This window comes from Euleptes europaea, chromosome 8, assembly GCF_029931775.1.
Source record: "Euleptes europaea isolate rEulEur1 chromosome 8, rEulEur1.hap1, whole genome shotgun sequence".
Taxonomy (NCBI): Eukaryota; Metazoa; Chordata; class Lepidosauria; order Squamata; family Sphaerodactylidae; genus Euleptes; species Euleptes europaea.
Window position 1 is genome coordinate 73,318,110 of NC_079319.1, and position 19,914 is coordinate 73,338,023.

Genomic DNA, 19,914 nt, shown 5'->3' on the forward strand with positions numbered 1-19,914 from the left:
ACATGAGTATAATGATATCTTTGCTATGAAAAGAAGGTTTTTAATCCTCCCCTTAACCCCCAGGCCAGCACTGCAGCCCAGTTCTTTTTGCCACATCACAATAAAGTTTCCAAAGACTCGGTCTTTGATCTATAAAATACCTTCCCCTCCTCTGTGGTGGTTTTTTTTTTTAAGGCTGCTCCTCATTGCTGAAGTGGCCTGGCATAAAAAACAAAGAGTTCTCTTGGTAATATTAATAATGGTAGCTTCACCCATGTCAGTGACTAAATTCTGTTCAGCATTTATGTCACACACATTTCATTTGAACAGGCTTGCCTGCACCTTTCTGACATAGTCCTGGTCAGACACTGCATTCCCAATCTCTTAAAACACAATTGTCGGCTTGTGTGCTCCTTCCCCGGCCCACTGACCCTCACCCCAGTGAATCCCCATCCTGCTCATGATGACTTCTAGTAAAGAGTTTGGGAAACCAAGCTTAAAAGATAGTAGATAAGCCATGGTTAAAGCTAATCATGGTTAGCATCATTGCTGGGATTAGGAAAGAGGGTACCTACATTGGCAGCCAAAACAGGGAGGAAAGGAGACGTAAGAGGGACTCGCCCCAAATACAAATGCTCCAAGCTCAAACCCATCCCTCCAAAAATGTGCTTTAATCCACTAGATATCAACCATGAGTCAGGACTAGGGTTGCCCAGTCCCTCTTCGCCACCGGCGGGAGGGTTTTTTTTGGTGGAGCCTGAAGAGGGCAGGGTTTGGGGAGGGGAGGGACTTCAATGCCATAGAGTCCAATTGCCAAAGCGGCCATTTTCTCCAAGTGAACTGATCATTATCGGCTGGAGATCATTTGTAAGAGCAGGAGATCTCCAACTAGTACTTGGAGGTTGGCAACCCTAGTCAGGACCCTCAGGTGGGTTGTATATGGTTGCCAATCTCCAGATGGGGCCTTGAGATGCAACGAATCTCCAGATTACATAAATCAATTCCCCTGGAGAAAATGATAGCTTTGGAGGCTGGACTCCATGTTATCACATCCCTGCCAAACACCACCAGGATTTCCCCAAGCCAGAACTGGCAATTCTGGGATTGCAAAGCCCTACCGGTCACAAGCCCCTAAAGAGCTGCTGTTCTATACTGCTCTTTGGAAAGACCTGTTAGTGCACATGTGTACGAAGTGAGGGTGCCACGCCTACCGCTTCTCTTTGCATGTACACTAACAGGAGCAGCCAGATGGTGAAGTAAGTTCACTCAGTGTTAGAGAGAATTCTTCTTTAGCACAGGCAGATTCATTTTTAAGTGAATGCTTGCACTGCAGAGCTCCCCCTCTCCTACCAGTGAGGTCACAACTCTGGCCTGTCATACAACCCTAATGTCATATGACTTCCTATCATGTAGTTGCAGCTGACTGGGTCCTAAGTAGCCACCTGAGCAATTAAGGTAGGTCCGGGGTTTACAGTTCCACTGCCTCCAGCCACAAAGAGGACCCCCCCCTGCATGTATTATTAATATGTAAGCATACGGTTTTAGCCAGAAAATGGAAAACACGAGCAAACTGCGTGGGGAGAGCAAGGTGACCTCTGACGGGTGGTTAAGGCATACATAATCAAAAGGGAGCCCCGAAGCAGTCGGTGGGGTGACTGCAAGGGAAACGGCCCTGCATAAATGGCCAGCGTGGTATAGTGGTTAACAGCAGTGGTTTGGAGCAGTGGAGTCTAATCCGGAGAACCGGGTTTGATTCCCCATTCCTCCACGTGAGTGGCGGACGCTAATCTGGTGAACTGGGTTGGTTTCCCCACTCCTACACATGAAGCCAGTTGGGTGACCTCAGGCTAGTCACAGCTCTTTAGAGCTCTCTTAGCCCCACCTACCTCACAGGGTGTCTGTTGTGGGGAGGGGAAGGGAAGGTGATTGTAAGTTGGTTTGATTCTGCCTTAAGTGGTAGCAAAAGTCAGCATATAAAAACCAACTATTCTTCTTCTTCAAAGTAAGAGAGAGGAGAGTTGCTACTGAGAGAAGGGGAAAAAACCGGAGATGCCCTCAGGGAGATCGGCTATGTTATGTCAGCATGAGGCCATCATGAGGTTTTGGTGCCCTTATGGCTGTGAATCTGTCAAGATGTCTTGCTTTGTACACCATCTTGCGGCTTAAAAAAACAATATGGATCCTTCATGCACATTAAAGAAGAGCTGGAATTATTTTCAATAAATCACCAAAAGTCAGCATAGGTGGCAAGAAAAAGCAAGCGTGGAGTCACTCTGTTTCTTCCTGCCTAGTTAGCAGCACAGTTAATCCAAACATACAGTTCCCAGGAGGAAACAGCTTTGCCGAGCGTTGGGGTTTGGGATTAAGGGAACTACAATCATGATGTAACAGTTTCATTTTACACTAGAGTTGTTTACTAGCATAATGTTGGAAAGGCCACTAAGACAAAAGGGCCCTTCAATATTAGAGTAAATCAAACTGCAAAGTCACCAGCAAAATATGACTTTATGTGCATGCAAACAGAGTTATAACCTTCTATAACCTTCCAAGTCCATTCAATTTAAATGGGTGCCACCCTGTGTAGGATGGCATTGCCTATTAGTGGAAACTATGTAGTAACAGACAGCTTATTCATCTGAGAAACAATATCATTCATGGGGGCATTGGGACAGCAATCCTATGAATTCAGTGGGCCTTGCTTAAGAGGCAACATGGGTAGGATTAAGACTTTGCGTCTTTCCTTTGCTCAGCATAATCTATGTGTTTCTAGCCTTTTGCCTTCATGAAGTTCCTGCCTGGTTTTAGGATGGAGAACATAAGAAGAGCCCTGCCGGATCAGAAATGTGGTCCCTCTAGTCCAGCATCCTGTCTCACACAGTGGCCAACAAGTTACTCTGGAGGTCCAACAACAGAGCATAGAGGCTGAGGCCTTTCCCTGATGTTGCCTCCTGGCACTGGGATTCAGAGGTTTACTGCCATTTAATGTGGAGGTTCCCTTTAGTCACCATGGCTAGTAGCCACTGATAGACCTAACCTCCATGAATTCGTCTAATCCCCTTTTAAAGCTGTCCATGTCTTTGGCCATTACTGCATCGTCTGGCAGTGAATTCCACATTTTAACCACTTATTGTGTAAAGAGTATTTCCTTTTATCCATCCTGAATCTACTGTCACCATTATCTACATACTTGTTCACTTTCTCAATGAACCCCAAAAAGTTGGTGAGGCAGGACTTCCCTTTGTAGAAGCCATGCTGATTTTCCCTCAGCAGGCTTTGTTCCACTAGGTGACTAATAATTCTAGCTTTGATTGTGGTTCTGACTAATTTCCCTGGGACAGATATTAAGCTAGTTGGCCTGCAATTTCATTGTCTCCCTCTGGACCCCATTTTAAAAATCAGTGTGACATTTGTCTCTCTCTTCTGGTAGAGTTGCTCGATTTAGTGATAAGTTACATGCAAAGGTTAGTAGATCAACAATATCACATTTGAGTTCCCTGCAAACTCTCAGGTGTACGCCATCAAAACTACCCAGAGAAGAAAGTGGGCCTTTGGATGAATGGAATAAAAGGATTGCTAAAGGAAAATGGGGAGATGGCAGAGAAGCTCAATGAATTTTTTTGCATCTGTGTTCACTGTGGAATGTGAGGGGCTTATACCCATGCCACAGCCACTATTCTCAGGAAGGGAGTCTGAAGAATGGAGTCAAATTGAGGTGATGAGAGATTAAGTTCTAGACCTATCAGGGAAATTAAAAACCAATATGAAGAAGAAGAAGAGTTGGTTTTTATATGCCGACTTTCTCTACCACTTAAGGCAGAATCAAACCGGCTTACTATCGCCTTCCCTTCCCCTCCCCAAAACAGACACCATGTGATGTAGGTGAGGCTGAGAGAGAATGACTTGCCCAAGGCCACCCAGCTGGCTTCGTGTGTAGGAGTGGGAAAACAAATCTAATTCACCAGATTAGCCTCCTCCACAGGTATTCTTCTAGACTTGGCAGTGCCTTTCTTAACCAGGGGACTATATTCTATCTGGGCTTCAATTAGTGTGTTTTAAATAGTTTCCAAGCGTCCTCTAGGGATTTGACTCTCTCTTTAAAAAAAAATTTTTTTATTAAAAAAAAAGAAAATTACAAAATTAGACACAACATACTTGCACAACATACATACAGTATATCAAATCTTCCAAAGGAGCCATCTATTACCTATCTTCTATATCTACTGAAATAATAATATCCAACACAAGAGATGTCATTATATACGATTTTCCAGTCCCTTTATGCTGTCTTATAAACTATAGCATTACTTATTTCATTATACTCCCAGATCTAGTCTCACACTTTCTTAAGTATTCAACTTTTTTCCTTAACAGCGCATTATGTATAACTACTACAAGAATATATTTCTATACATTATAACCTTTACCATAAGTATAAATTACTACAACATATATGTAGGGTTTCTACTCTCTTGTGTTTCCCTTTCAGCTTCCTTTTAACCATTCCCCTCAATTTTTGTAAAGTTTCTTCGGAAATCAAATGTTACAGTTTTGGACTTTAAGGGTAACAAGTTTCCACTGACATGAATGCTGAACTTAATAGCACTGTAGTCACTGTTCCCAATTGGTGCAACAACCTCCATATCTTACTCCAGGTCTTCAGCCCCACCCAGAACCAAGTCCAAGATCACTAGCTCTCTGGTTGGCTCCATGACCAACTGCTCCAGTGCGCTGTCATTTATGATGTCTAGGAATCTCATTTCTACAGCATGACTCTAGCACATGTTTACCTAGTCAATGTGAGGTAAACAGTTGAAGTCTCCCAGTATCACATTATCTCCTTTAGTCACCTCCTTTATTTCCTGCTCTATCTTAAAATCAGTCTCAAGGGTTTGATCAGGTGAGAGATAGTATGTTGCCACTTTTAAGTAACCCTTAGGGCCTGGTATTTCCACACATATTGCTTCTGTTGGGGCGTTTACTCCCCTAATGTTTTCTAACTTATTTTATTCTATGCCCTCTTTGATGTACAACATAACACCTCCCCCAGCCCATCCCTCCCTGTCCTGCTTATAGAAGGATGACTATATCCTATTGATTTTCCCCATTCCTCCATGGTTCTGAGATATTCACTATATCTAAATTGGCACTTAGCACCAAGCATTCTAGTTCTCCCAGATTGGCTCGGAAACTCCTAGCATTGGCATATAGACACCTATAACATGTTTCCCTCACCAACAACCTTCACTTCTCTTGGCCCCTTTGTCTTCTCACATGGCCCTCCTTCGCCATCCTACCCTCACTCCCAAGTTCTATTGTGCTCCAATCAATATTATCCTGAGTGTTTACACTATCATCCCTTTGGACTGACTTGTCCCAAAACAGAGGCTCCCCACCGCCTGTTGGCTTTCCCCCTGGGATTAGTTTAAAAGCTGCTCTGCCACCTTTTTGATATTACATGCCAGCAGCCTGATTCCCTTTTGGTTCAGGTGAAGCTCATCTCTTTTGTACAGGTTCATCTTGTTCTGGTTCATCTTGTTCCAGTAAGTTCCCCCAGTGTCTGACAAATCTAAACCCTTCCTCCAAGCACCACTTTCTCATCCAGGTGTTGAAGACCCCAGCCTGTCAAGCTGGCCCTGTATGTGGGACCAGTAGCAATTCAGAGAATGCTGCCTTTGAGGTCAGGGTGTGTACATTCATCCCACTTTCCCCTCTGCTTAAAAGGTTGCTAAATCCTTCCACGAACTTGCAAAACCTGTTTGACCAGGAGGAGAGAGTAGGACAAAGGAAAGGTAAACCTAGAGTCATGGGAAGCAACAAGTCTCTCAAACCTCTTTAAAATGTCTTTAAGAATTATTGCCTTTCTGAATGCTGGAGATTGCAACCCACAACCCCTTCACTCCACATAATACTTGAACCAACAGATTGCAGACTTACCGGTAGTAAAAAAATGTATTGTATGTGGCCATTGGCCATCATAAATAGCTAAAACATAGTAATACATTCAATATAAATAAAGCAAATCAGCCATTAAAAGATACTGGGAGAGCACATCATTGTGTTAAATCAGACAATACACCAACAAAATGCAAGTCTACAAGCAGCTTCCATTCTACTGTTTGAACAGCAAAGGCCCAACTCCAAAATCCATGTTCAATTATCAGGATAGTAATACACTTTTCGGTACTAGAGCGTGCTGCCCATAGTCACTTGTGAAACATGCTGCAGTTTAGATTACCACTAAGTTAGGAGGATCCAGATATTTCACAGATGACACCTCTGTTCGAGATGCTGCAAAACTCACTGAACCCGAGATCTCATTAACAGTGCAATCCTAAACAGATACACTCCTCTAACTCCACTTAAATCAATAGGTTAAGAAAATTTTAACTGTACTTAGGATTTCACTGTAAATTACTTGGCTTAGACAGAATTATGGGGCCTATTTTGTTAAACAGGCTTCTGAAGAGCTTCTTCACATGTATTCCTTGGTGAGTTGCAAGTGCACAGGAAAGTTTATGATGGTCCCCACTTGTAATACTGTCTATCCCTGCTTTCTATTAGCAGGTGAAGGCGCTTTTTTCGGTTCATCTGATGTTCCCTCAATGAACTCCCTTTCCTGCCATATGCTTTAATTGTTGTCTCTTGAGCCAAGAGGAAAGGTGGGGTATAAATATTTGAATAAATAATGCACTTCCATTTTGGTTTTATGATGTATTCTTACAATGCTTCAGTTGTTAGCCGCCTTGGAGGCCCTATTTGTAAGTAAGAAAATACTTATATACTGGGCCCCTAAACTTTGTATTTCAGTATCACACCACTTCACAGGACAAGAAAAACAGACCATGCTAGAAGATGATCTGCCCATCTCAAGAGCTCAGATGGGAATACAAGTAAAGATTCTTCTCAAGACTCAGGATACAAAACTACCTGAGCATCCCTAATAGATCAATTCAGGATCTGCTAACAAGTTTGAGCTGTTTCCATCAGAGGTGGTCATTAGGTAAAGGTCCCCTGTGAAGGACCGGGTCATTCCTGACCCATGGGGTGATGTCACATCCCGGCATTTATGAGGCAGACTTTGTTTACAGGGTGGTTTGCCAGTGCCTTCCTCAGTCATCTTCCCTTTACCCCCAGCAAGCTGGGTACTCATTTTACCGACCTCGGAAGGATGGAAGACTGAGTCAACCTCAAGCCGGCTACCTGAAACCAACTTAATTCGGGATCAAACTCAGGTTGTGAGTAGAGCTTGGACTGAAGTACTGCAGCTTACCACTCTGCGCCACGGGGCTCCTTGGTGGTCACTACAGCTATCTTAAACTTACATATATGTTGATTCATTCACATATTAAATTAATCATGTGCCAAGTTGCCTCTCATTGACAAATACTTAACCACATAATAGGAGGAAACTCGATCCTGAATACATAACCCATTATTGAACAGTCAAACAAATAGGCTCCATCTGTTATTTGACAAACACATACAATGGAATCAATACCTACAAGAACACTGGAAAATACACCAAGGAAGTAGATAAGGTTTCTGAAGCCTGTAGTATTGGCAGAGAGGGAGGGTAGAAACATCTTTTTACCACAAACATCCATCAGGCATGGGTCAGGTAGTGCTGATTTGTGACAGAGGAGACACAGATCAGCATCTCCCTTGTATTAAGATCCAAAACTGGATCATCAGGAACTGAAAAAGGGCCACAAAAAACAGACGTTGCACTCTAACGGAATGGAAACACGCCAAGGGATTCCAAGGGGCAAGAGAGAAGGCCCACTTCCTCTCTAGAAAGTAGACCTAAGGTTACCTTCAGATATCCTCATGTGACATCACAGTCCTCTTTTTTAGGAAAAAATACATTTTAGGAAATACATTTCAGTCTGTGCACACATTTACATCTGTAGTACATTATAAGACCCACCCTTCAGAATAAACCTTCCAGAATTAGCTATTATGCTACTGTTTAATAGCAAAGTCTACGACATAATTTTCAGCATTTACACATACAGTATTTAAGCGAAGAAAAAGGCACCCAGTTTGGAAGTACTTTCCTCTATTATTTAGTTATTTAAAATGTTTATTATATCCTACCTTGTTGCCGTGGATTCAAGGTAGCTAACAAAGCGACAAGAAGATGCAAACTTATGAAACATATCCCCACATTCCAGGGCCTATTTAGACATAAGGCCCCCCCATAAAGGTAAAGGTCCCCTGTGCAAGCACCAGGTCATTCCTGACCTATGGGGTGACGTCACATCCCGATGTTTACTAGGCAGACTATGTTTACAGGGTGGTTTGCTAGTGCCTTCCCCAGACATCTTCCCTTTATCCCCAGCAAGCTGGGTCCTCATTTTACCGACCCCGGAAGGATGGAAGGCTGAGTCAACCTTGAGCCGGCTACCTGAAACCAACTTCCGTTGGGATCGAACTCAGGTCGTGAGCAGAGCTTGGACTGCATGGTTACTGCCCCCCCATGGTTACTGCCAAAATGCTCATGGTAGACAGTATACATAATAAGCTTTTTAAAAAAGTCCTCTATCCCATATACTACACTAGTATATGAAAAGTATGCCCACATCCCTATGATTGCTGGTCTACATACTGTGTTGGCCATTAGATGTGCCTGGTCCTGTTCAGCACCCAAACATTGATCCCTCCATGTGGCTTCTCCACCATAAGAGGTGGGTCAGACCTGTGCCCCATTTAGTCCACCATCATGTCTCACACAATGGCCAACCGGTTGATCTGGAGGGCCAACAAACTGGGCAAAGACGCCAGGGCCTCCCCCCCCCAATGTTGCCTCGTAGTACAGGTATTCAGAGGTTTATTGCCTCTGAATGTGGAGGTTCCCATTTAGTCACCCTAGTAGACATTGACGGACCTCTCCTCCACATCCAGTCACTCTTTAAAGCCATCTAAGCCCATGAAGAGCCCTGTGGTGGCAGCAGAGTGGTAAGCTGCAGTACTGCAGTCCAAGCTCTGCTCACGACCTGAGTTCAATCCCGACAGAAGTTGGTTTCAGGTAGCCGGCTCAAGGTTGTCTCAGTCTTCCATCCTTCCGAGGTTGGTAAAATGAGTACCCAGCTTGCTGGGGGTAAAGGGAAGATGACTGGGGATGGCACTGGCAAACCACCCTGTAAAAATAAAGTCTGCCTAGGAAATGTCAAGATGTGATGTCACCCCACGGGTCAGGAATGACCCGGTGCTTGCACAGGGGACCGTGACCTTTTTATGCCCATGGCCTTCACTACATCTACTGGCAGCATATTCCACAATTTAATTACTCAAAGTCAGGACAGGAAGGGCCTTTGAGACAGTCCTGTTATTTCAATCAGTCCTCACACCTGGCACTGACAAAGGGCTCAGGGAACTGAGCTCTGGCCGAAAGTAAACCCCGGAGCACCAGGGAAAACCCAAAACGAGATGACCTTTGCAGTCCCACACCGGAAGCGGGTCAATAAACTCTCTCGCATCCCCCCCCCACTGACCTCAGTGGTACCGCACCTGGGCGGCAGGCGTAAGGTCCCAATTCCAATCCCCGGCACCGCCACCTTCACGGACCTCGGGTGGACAGAGAGGGCCGCTGCCAGGGCAGAGACCCCAATGGCCTCCTCGGAGCATCCCCAAACCGGTTGGCATCCTTACCTTGCTCACGACATTCTGTTCCAGGCCGGCCGTGATGGCATAGTGCCGCTCGCTGCACTGGCACTGGCTGGCATTCCTGGCCTCGGGCGTGGGCAGCTCCGGGGCGGCCAGCATCCCCCGGCTGTAGGTGCGGTTGTGGCCGAGGCCGGCGGCGAGCCCCCCGGGGGGCAGAGGAGGCGGGGGGCCCGTCCAGTTGCTTCGCCCGCCGGCGCCCTTGCACCAGTAGCCGGGCTGGTCCAAGAGGAAGCTGTCGGAGAACTGGCTGAAGCCGATGAAGAGCGCCGGGATCCAGGTGAGCAGCACCAGGGTCTTCTGGTGGCCGCCGCCCAGCCCGCCCAGCAGGGGCAGCACGGAGCCGTCGTAGTCCAAGAGCAGGGGGCTGCAGGAGCCGGGGGGCGGCGGCGGCGGCGGCGGAGGAGGAGGGGGCAGGCTCTGGATCTCCGCCGCGGGGGGGGCGGCCGTCGGCGCCGCGGCAGGGCCCGCCTCCCCGGGCGGCAAGGAGCCGTTCTCCTCGGGCAGCGGCCGGCCTTCGCCCCCCTCCTCCGGGCGCCGGTCCAGCGCCATCCGGCCGGCCGGCGGGGAGACTCACATGCAGGGGGCTGGGCAGGCGAGGCGCCCTGCGGGATCCCCCGCCCAAGCGCACATCGGGGGGCGCGCGGACCGGGGGCGCGCGCTCTCCCTCGCCCTCGCGCGTCAAGGCGCGCCCATCTCCCCCAACCCTCCTTCCCCTCCGCGGGGGGCGAGGGCGATCTTCCCCTGCGCCGAGCCCAGCCGCCCCTCTGCGGTCACCTGCGCCCCGAGGGGCTTCCCCGGCGCGGCCCCTCGAGGTCCCTCGCCTCTTCCCGGAAAGCGGAGCGCCCCGGATCCAGGGCGCAGTGGCGGCGGCGCTTTCCCCTCTCCGCCTGTGCCGGTCCCCTTGTGGCTCGCGGCTGCACAGCGCCTGGGGAAGGAAGCAGGGAAGGAGGGAAGGAAGGAGGGAAGAGGCTGCGCGGCGCCTCGCCTCCCTCTCCGGCCCCCGCCGCCCGGCTCGCAACCTGCAAGCCCGGCCCCCCGGCCCAGCGCCCGCCTCCGCCGCCCAGAGGTAAAGGTAGCCGCGGCGGCCGCAGCACCTGCTCCGCCTCTTCTCCCCCCAGGCGCCCCCTGCAGGGACGCGGAGGGACGACGACGCCCCTCCCTCGGGGGAGCCGGCGGAAGGGGTCCCACCGCCAGAGGCTGCCGGCTCCCGGGAAGCTCTGGCCCGGGGCCCGGACGGGGCGGGGGAGGGGGAGGAGGGAGGCCGTCGGAATGCGTCGCCACGCGCTTGCATCGAGCGTTGGGTTTGCATAGCAATGGCTCGCCCCCCTCTCCACCCCCCCCCCCATAAAAAGATTGCGGGTCGCCACGAGCAAGACTCGGGCCGTTTACGCACGGGAGGGTTGGCCTTGGATTTGACGCTCTCGGGATGCGCATTTCTACCCCCCATCCCCATCCTGAAAAACTCTGCACGGGGGCTTGCGGTTGGGTTCTGGGAACTGGGATGGGAGCAATGGGCGTCTCGGGAGGGGCGAGTCCGGGGCAAAACCTCCCGTGCGTCAACGGCCTTGCGGATCCAGCCGGTGTATGTTTGACTCGAAAGTAAGCTCCTCTGAGTCCGGCGGAGGCTGCGGGAAGTATACCTGCCACAAGCGGCCGCGACAAAACGCCCACGAGCTGTACGGTTTCACCTTTCGGATCCAAGGTCGCCTCTGCATTACACAGGTTCAGCCCTATGCGAAGAGTGGTTGCAAAAAAAAGTAAGCCCCGGTATGTTCAGTAGGGCTTCCTCTCTGAAAACGGTGCATAAGAGTACAGCCTTAAACCTCTTACGAAAGGGGAGGAAAAACTGTAATCATTTCCATGCTCCTTCCTTGCAGATTATTTTATTTAAGGTTATTTTCAAAAGGGCCGGTGGCAGCCATCACTTTCTCCATTTCCTAACAAAGCCTCTTCCAAAATGGTGCTAACTGAGGCAGTTGTATACATAATCGAAAAGTATAATTGTATTCCTGTGCACCTTTGTGTAGATTTCGTTTGTATCTGTGTGCAAATGTATACATATTTAATTGGTGCATTAAAATCATAATATGAAATTGTTAATACTTATTTAATAGCACAGCAGCCCTAATAGATACCTCTTGCTGGAATCATTAGAGCTTGGGTTTGTTGTATGAAAACTATGTATGAAACCCAACAAAGAAGACCCAACAAGAGATGGACTGACTCAATAAAGGAAGCCACAGCCCTCAATTTACAAGATCTGAGCAAGGCTGTCAAAGATAGGACATTTTGGAGGACATTGATTCATAGGGTCGCCATGAGTCTGAAGCCACTTGACGGCACTTAACACACACACATGTATGAAACTGGGCACTTTTATCTCACCTCCATCTCTGATAAACAGGTTTTGCAGGTTTCTGTAGGGCAGGCTTTTAAAAACCTGCAAAACTTGTTTGACCAGATAATGGGGGGAAAGAAATCAGTGTGTATACTAAGGTAAAGGTGGCTGCAGTCCTATGAACACTTTCCTGGGAGTTAGCGCCATTGACTAAAATGGGGCTTACTTCCAAGTAGACCCACTTGGGATTTAACTATTTAGATATTTATACTCCCCTTTCCCCTCCAATAGGAACCCAAAGCAGCTTACAGTGTCGTCCTCCTTTCCTTCCATTTTATCCTCTCAACAATTCTGTGAGGTAGGTTGGAATGAGAGAGAATTGCTGCCACCAGATCACCCCGTGAGCTTCCATGGTGGAGGGGGGATTCAAACCTGGGTCTCCCAGATCCTATCTGAACAACGTTGGTGCTGCAGCACTGCCAGTGATCCCAGCAAGATGCCTGTGGGTGCCATGGTATCCACTAATATTTATCTTGGAGCCCAGTTTCTTTCCCCAAAAAGTATAACTTGCTTAAAGCAAAGAGCCAAAGCTGCCTTTCTTCTATTTCATGGATGTAGGACAATCCCAGGAAACATCACCTTTGTATCTGCAGGCAGCACCCATTTGGAAAGAGCAGCCCCTGTCATAGGAAGATGCTTGGCTCCGCACCTCCGAACGTTTTACAGAACCAAGCTCTCATGGCAGCTGCTTTATTTTTATTTATTTTTGCTCTTATATCCTGCCCTCCCCGGCAATGCCAGGCTTTGTGGTGGCACTAACTCCCCCATGGTAGCCATTTTGTAGTGGTACCCTCTACCTTATCTCAGATAAGGTTCAACAGGGTTAGAGAGCAGTGGAACAGAGCATTGGCCTTGGGCTGGGGAGACCCAGGCAAAATCCCCACTCAGCCATTAATCGGGTGTAAGGTAAAGGTCCCCGGTGCAAGCACCGGGTCATTCCTGACCCATGGGGTGATGTCACATCCCGACGTTTATTAGGCAGACTTTGTTTGTGGAGTGGTTTGCCAGTGCCTTCCCCAGTCATCTTCCCTTTACCCCCAGCAAGCTGGGTACTCATTTCACCTACCTCGGAAGGATGGAAGGCTGAGTCAACCTTGAGTGAGTTTAGGTTAATTCCTCTTAGACTAGCAGATCTCTTAAGGTGGTTTCAGGGAACAGATGTAAAAACACTACATCACCCCAACTATCGTGAAGGAATGGTGGGATTTAAATGTTATAGAACGGGGATCCTCAATGTGATACCCACAGGCACCATGGCACCGACCTACACCTTTTCTGGTACCCATCAAGGCTTCTGATTGACTATTTGAAATTTGTTCGCTGCGCAGATTTTTTAAAAAAATGTTGCTTTGGCAGCAGATGCCACCACAGCACAAGGATCTGTACTGTGCTACTGATGTTAAGCTGTGTCGCTGGCTCCGCCTCCTGCAGCAGCCATTTTGTTGCTCTGCCCGCCATGCTGTGTCAGAATTCCAAATGTGCCGGCAAGCTCAAAAAGATTGGGGATCTCTATGATAGACAGATGTGAACAACCATGTAAGATAAGATGGGGCCAACACATTCCCTGTCATAAAAAATAAATAAATCCTGAGATGTGGTATTGGGATCACAAAAGCTGTGAGCTACAGCTCTAGACTAGGAGCCATTTGTTTCCTATCCAGCACAGGCCAAAAAGGGCACACATCATGTAAGCAAATATTCTAAATAAATAAACCTCCACTGTTTTATTTATTTACTTCTTGCTAAGACTTCAGGCAGATCACATAATTAAAACAATACAATAAGAACAGTATAAAACATACAATTTAAGTCTCGCCGAGAAAGGTGGACTACAAATGAAGTAAATAAACGCAGAATTAAAACTGAATTCCAAAAATTAGGGAACAATATAATACATACAAACAATGCAAGAAAGCAGAGTTCATAACTGTATTACATTCAGCACTTCTGGAAGAAATGTATTTATTTAGAACAGAGGTCCCCAGCCTTTTTGAGCCTGTGGGCACCATTAGGGTTGCCAGGTCCCTCTTTGCCACCGGCGGGAGATTTTTGGGGCAAAGCCATAGAGTCCAAGTGCCAAAGCGGCCATTTTCTCCAGGTGAACTGATCTCTATCGGCTGGAGATCAGTTGTAATAACAAGAGATCTCCAGCTAGTACCCGGAGGTTGGCAACCCTAGCACCATTGGAATTCTGACACAATATTGTTGTGACCCCAATGTCCATAGAGTCCAATGAAAACAACGAGGAGGAGGTTGGATAAACTACAGCTCTTTATTTTGGCCAAAGCATAGAACCAGGTGAACAGACTCCAAACCAAACAGAGTCGGGAGACTGCCACACCCAAGCAAGAGACAAACTCTTTATACCATGAAGGCAGTCACATTCCATTAAAAGATACACTCAACCATACAGTCTTCATCAGCATCATTGAGTATTAAGGATACAAAGTCAGCCTTTTCTCTTGCGCAAGCGCGCCTAACTAGTCTTTCACTCTATCGAAGAACAAAGCAATCTATAGGAACCAGAGAGTTCTTTGTGTGCACGAATGGGGAAGGAGGGAGGTCTCTGTCCTTGGGCAGAGGCAGTCTAATCGGAGGTGTGTGTGTGTGATTGTAGTGTCTGCACTTTAAGACAATGGAATGTGTGTGTATGTGTGTGTGACCATACGAGTTTCACAGACACAACAATATGGTGGGCACAACCACAAAATGGCTGCCACAGCTTACCTTCAGTCATACAATGAATATCCTTGTGCTGTGGTGGCACCTGCTGCCAAAGCAATATTTTAAAAAGCGGCCATTCAGGAGCCTTGCTGGGGAAAGCCCCACCTGATCTCACCTACTTTCTAAAAGCACTGGGCAGGCACCACATTGGAGACCCCGGATTTAGAGCATATTTATTCCGCCTTTCCTCCAAGGAGCTCGGGGTAGCATATACTGGTTCCCCATCCTCCACTTGTACCTTCACATCAATCCTGTGAGTTAGGCTTGGCTGAGCAACTGGCCCAAGGTCCCCTGTAACAAAGCTGCCTTTTGTCTCCTGGTTCTACTGGAAGACTGTTTTTAAACAAGATAAATGCCAGAAGGTTAAATTGTGTTCTTCCACTGGTCTCCGGCTTCCTCCAATCCTTTGCCAGCACATCTGCTTACAAGACCAACATAATGTTACTGCAGTGCCAGTGTAACATTGTGTTCTGCAGCTGACATTGGCGCTCTAGATAAAAATGGTGTATCTCAAGTACTTTTCTGTTGGCACACCAAAAGTGTTAACATTGGGCTGTAGATGGGGTTTAAAGAAAAACCTCAGTGGCATCAGAGGCTTTTTATTGGCATAGTCCCTGATAAATAATCTAAGGCTGCAATTCGAGGCACGTTTACTTGGACATAAGCCCCACTGCGCTGGACGGGATTGAGCTTGTATGAGACACTTTTGTTTAGGGGAACGTCCCATAAGACCAGAGACAAAAGAAGAGTTCTGCAACTTCTGTGGCACCTTACCAACTTAAAAACAACAACGGAGCATAAATTTTCATAAACCACTTGCCTTAATTTGAGAACACCTTGTAGTGCATCATGTTTCACAGAACTACAAAGAAGGAACATCTCAGCACCACAATCTGGCAACCTTCTGCACAAGTGAGTACAAAGGAGAGACCAAATCCCCATTCTCCACCAAAGAATCTATCTCATCTGCCTTCTCAGTAGTTAATTTATATTTTCTCCCCAGTGGGAATCCAAAGCAGCTCCCCTCCATGTTATCACAGTAACCCTGTAGATATGTACAACTGAGAGAGAGTGACACAGGCCTAGGGTCATTTGCTGAACTTCCATGGTAGAATGGGTAATTTGAACCTGGTTCTTCTAGATCCTAGTCCGACACTCTAACTATTCAATAAAGTAGATATAGTTTGATAAAGCAGAGATAAGTCCCACAAATGTAGATGGGGCTTACTATGTACATTTGTATGTAGTAAACAACTGAATATTCCTGTTGTTACTACTAGGAGCATTGACTTGGAAGTGTAAACCAGGAGTCTTCAATGTGGTGCCTGCCAAGTGTTTTGAGAAAGTGGGTGGCGCCAATCAGAGTCCTGATTGGCCATTGGAGATTTGATCGGCTGTGCCCATTTTAAAATATGTTGCTGTGGCAGCAGCTGCCACCACAACACAAGGATCTTCACTGTGTGACTGAAGGTAAACTAGGCTGGTTCAGACAATTCTGTCCTGGAGGGTAACTAGAATAATCAGCAGTTGCTCACTGGAAGATATTAATTTATCAACTGGTGTGTAGATTCAGGCTACAATCCAATGCACACTTCTTGGAAGCAAACTCCACTGAGCACAGTGGGACTGACGTACAAACAAACACATGTATAGAAAACCAGCCCAGCGACAGCACCTCCCCCACCTCTAGTCCAAAGTTTATTAATAAACTGGTTGTGCCAGGTTTTTTTTTTTTTTTTAAAGGCAAGTGATTGCCTATTTCCTGTAGTGCATCATCCTCACCTGCCCTTTCTGTGCCTTTTCTCCTTTTCCATATAGGAACTCACACCTTAAAGGCCTCCTCCCCCAACACACATCCACACAACGCTTTTTACTGTCTGCAGATTATGTTTACTGCTCGCTCTGATCCAGGGAAGACAACTAAATATCTGTGCAGCTGTTTGTGACATTCACTGTTAACCAGTTTGTTTCTGGGCTCAATTCAAGATTCTGTTTAGGGGTTTCTAAATAGGGCTGCCAAACGTGCCAGGTCTCTCTTCACCACTGGCGGGAGGTTTTTGGGGTGGAGCCTGAGGTGGGTGGGGTTTAGTGAGGGACTTCAATGCCATAGAGTCCAATGGCCATTTTCTCCAGGTGAACTGATTTCTATTGGCTGGAGATCAGTTGTAATAGCAGGAGATCTCCAGTTAGTACCTGGAGGTTGGCAACCCTATTTCTAAAACCCTAAGTGATTTTGGGTCCACAGTGCCTTAGGGAGCACTCTGTAACCTCGTAAAATTAAGATTTTCTGCAGAGTTAATTATTCAGACGCCACCATTGTCCACTTTTAGGCATTCTTCTGCAAAGAAAAGTGTTTGGGGAAGGGGGAGGTGTAAGTGCTTGCAAGTGGATTGAAATTTCAAGCCTTTGCTGGAAAAAATATTTTTCTGCTAAGTCCTTGGTGGCTCTGGAACTGGTTGATTCTAGATGTGCTTCTTGTGCTGCCTTGAACTCTATAGGCTTGCAAGTTGCATTACCCAGATTGTGATTTTATGCCATTGTTTTTTTTTGTTACTGAACAACAAGGCAGCGTGGTACAGCAGTCAGTGTGTTTGACTGTGAGAGAGCCTTAACTCCAATCCCCACTGTGCCATGGAAACTCGTTGGGTGACCTTGGGTTAGTCACCCTGTCTCAGCCTAGTCTGTCTCACAGGGTTGTTGTGAGGATAAAATGGGGAAGGGATTCCACCCTCAGCCAGTGGGATAAAAAATGTGGTAGATTGATATCTAGATATTGGAATATCTATATCTATATATATAAATTATCATAAGCTCAAAAGTCAAAAAGTGATAAACAGTTTAAAAAAACTTATCAAGTAAAAAGTTACTAGTGAAGCCAGATACCTGCAGGCATTCCGGGGGGACATTTCATTTATTTTTAGAGCTGGATTCCCCTGGCCTGGAGGGTTTTGTTTGCGAAAGTGCAGTCCTGTGTTGGTTGTTTTTTTGCCCAATTTCAGTGTTGCTCCCCTTCCCCAGTGTCGGCTGCTCCTAGACAGGAGAGCAAAAATGTTTCCTTGCTAGCTGCAGTGAGTAGCATGCAAATGGGTTGGGGGGCAGCATCTACACGCCACCATTGACTGCAGAGGCTTCTTGGTTTCTATACAGCGGAAATTGACACAGCCTTATTTTCCATGCTATAGTGTTCTGAGCCATGCATGCTTACAATTTGCTTTCGGTGTATCATTTCTCTCTTTATGATGTTGCAGCACAGCATTGTGATCCTCTGCTGATGCCTTCTTATGGCAGTGATAGCACTGGTTATCACTGTAACCATTTGTCCTTAGCCAGGATCAAGGGCTATAGATCAAATCAAGCCTTAACTAACCCTAGAAGCTAAAATGACTAAACTGAGGCTATCGTATTTTGGTCACGTCATGAGACGACAAGAGCCACTGGAATTTAAAGACAGTCATGCTAGGAAAAGTTGAGGGCAGCAGGAAAGGAGGAAGACCCAACAAGAGATTGATTGACTCAATAAAGGAAGCCACAGCCTTCAATTTGCAAGATCTGAGCAAGGCTGTCAAAGATAGGACATTTTGGAGGACTTTCATTCATAGGGTCGCCATGAGTCGGAAGCGACTTGACGGCACTTAACATACACACAGGATCAAGGGCACAATAGTGATCTTAGTCCTGTTATACGCTCTGTGCTTGTAATCCTTACAGTGGCTCAGGATTTGTCGTCCTTGTGTTTGCACCATTGTTACTCGTGCACCGCCAGGTTATGGGATGCATTTCTCTTTTGAGGGTCCAGTTCCTTTTTCTTTACATAGCCACCAGGGGTAGGGTTGTCAGTGGGCTTGGAGAAAAACATCCTGTCCCTTTAACAGAAGTGTAATGGATGGAAATGGGCAGCTGAAGCTTTTCATGGAATGGAGGTAATTAACATCACTGGTAAGTAGCATCCCATTAAGCCTGTTGGGCCAGCAGGCAGCCCTAATGGGGATAATTGTATGCCAGGAAGGACATCTTGCTGCTCCTTGCCAGGTTGCTAGTCCTTATGAATTTTGGCCCATGGGTTTATACTTTGCTAGGTGTTTTGGGCAACGTTGTACAGGCGCAGAGAGGGATTGTGAAGCTAACAACATTGATGTCACCCAGCACTGCCATGTTTACATCAGTTTCACACTGTGTGCACCCAGTTTTGCTTTTGAGCTTTGTGTGGCAAGTGTACCACCCAAGTTGCTACACCTAGGGTGACTCCCACATGGTGATGATTTTTGGAGGTATTCACGTTGCCTCTGCAGATGCCAATTCAGTACAGTTGCAATGGGACTTCCATATGGTGAGTTTCTCCACATTTTCCTTGCCTCAGCTCCATGTGTGATCATCCCCCCCACCCCGTCCCGTTCCAACTGGGGGCTTTGGGGGGGATTTAAATCAGTTATTGACAAATCACTAACATTATAGTCGTAAAGCCAGGGGGAAGCCAGCGATGCACAAAAGCACCAATGATGCTGTACAGAACTAGGGGGGAAATCTGCTTCTTGCTAGCACCCAAGCAAAACACAGTGTGGAAGCAGCCTAGAATCCTTGGAGCATTGCCAATGGAAGGTGGCAACTAAATAATTTGTACTATCTGACTGTAACAGGATGTGGTCCAATCGACCTTGTTTCGTCCTTGGCACAGGATAGAATCAGGCAATATAGTTTATTGGCCAATCTTTACAAACTAAAGAATTTGAGTTAGTAGCATGTGAATGCCAGTTCAGCTACCCTTTCCTGAAAAAGTAAACAGCCATAATCAATCCTTTAACTCACAATCCCTATATACACCAGACGTGCTAGGAAAGTGAGAGTCAGCCTTCACCTGAGACTGGCTTTTACAGTGGAAACAGAATCTGTTAGTGCTAAAGAAGAAGCTGTCTGTGGAATGTGAAAGATTGAGAAAAGCCCATTGGGTATGAAATCAAGTATCTGAGGTGGTCTCTTCTATACAGAACTACTGGGAAATTGCCTAAATGGAACATCTTGTAAGTACAGCACGACAAAATTAAAGTCTTGTAAAATTGTTCATCAGATTGCCTGTGGCAAACACAAATCACGACGAAGCCACCAGAAAGGTACACTAAAGAGAATTGGCTTTATTCCTTCTTGTAAATCAT

General features: G+C 46.7%; 1 protein-coding gene across 3 annotated transcripts in view; it reads right to left on the minus strand.

Moving 5' to 3' along the window:
* Nucleotides 1-10,194, minus strand: part of SLC22A23 (solute carrier family 22 member 23) — a 119,640-nt gene extending 109,446 nt beyond the window's left edge. For all 3 annotated transcript variants that reach the window (XM_056854313.1, XM_056854314.1, XM_056854312.1), the window contains exon 1: nucleotides 9,631-10,194. In XM_056854313.1, coding sequence (XP_056710291.1) covers nucleotides 9,631-10,194 — 564 coding nt within the window. The remainder of the gene's footprint in view (nucleotides 1-9,630) is intronic.
* Nucleotides 10,195-19,914: the final 9,720 nt, after the last annotated feature.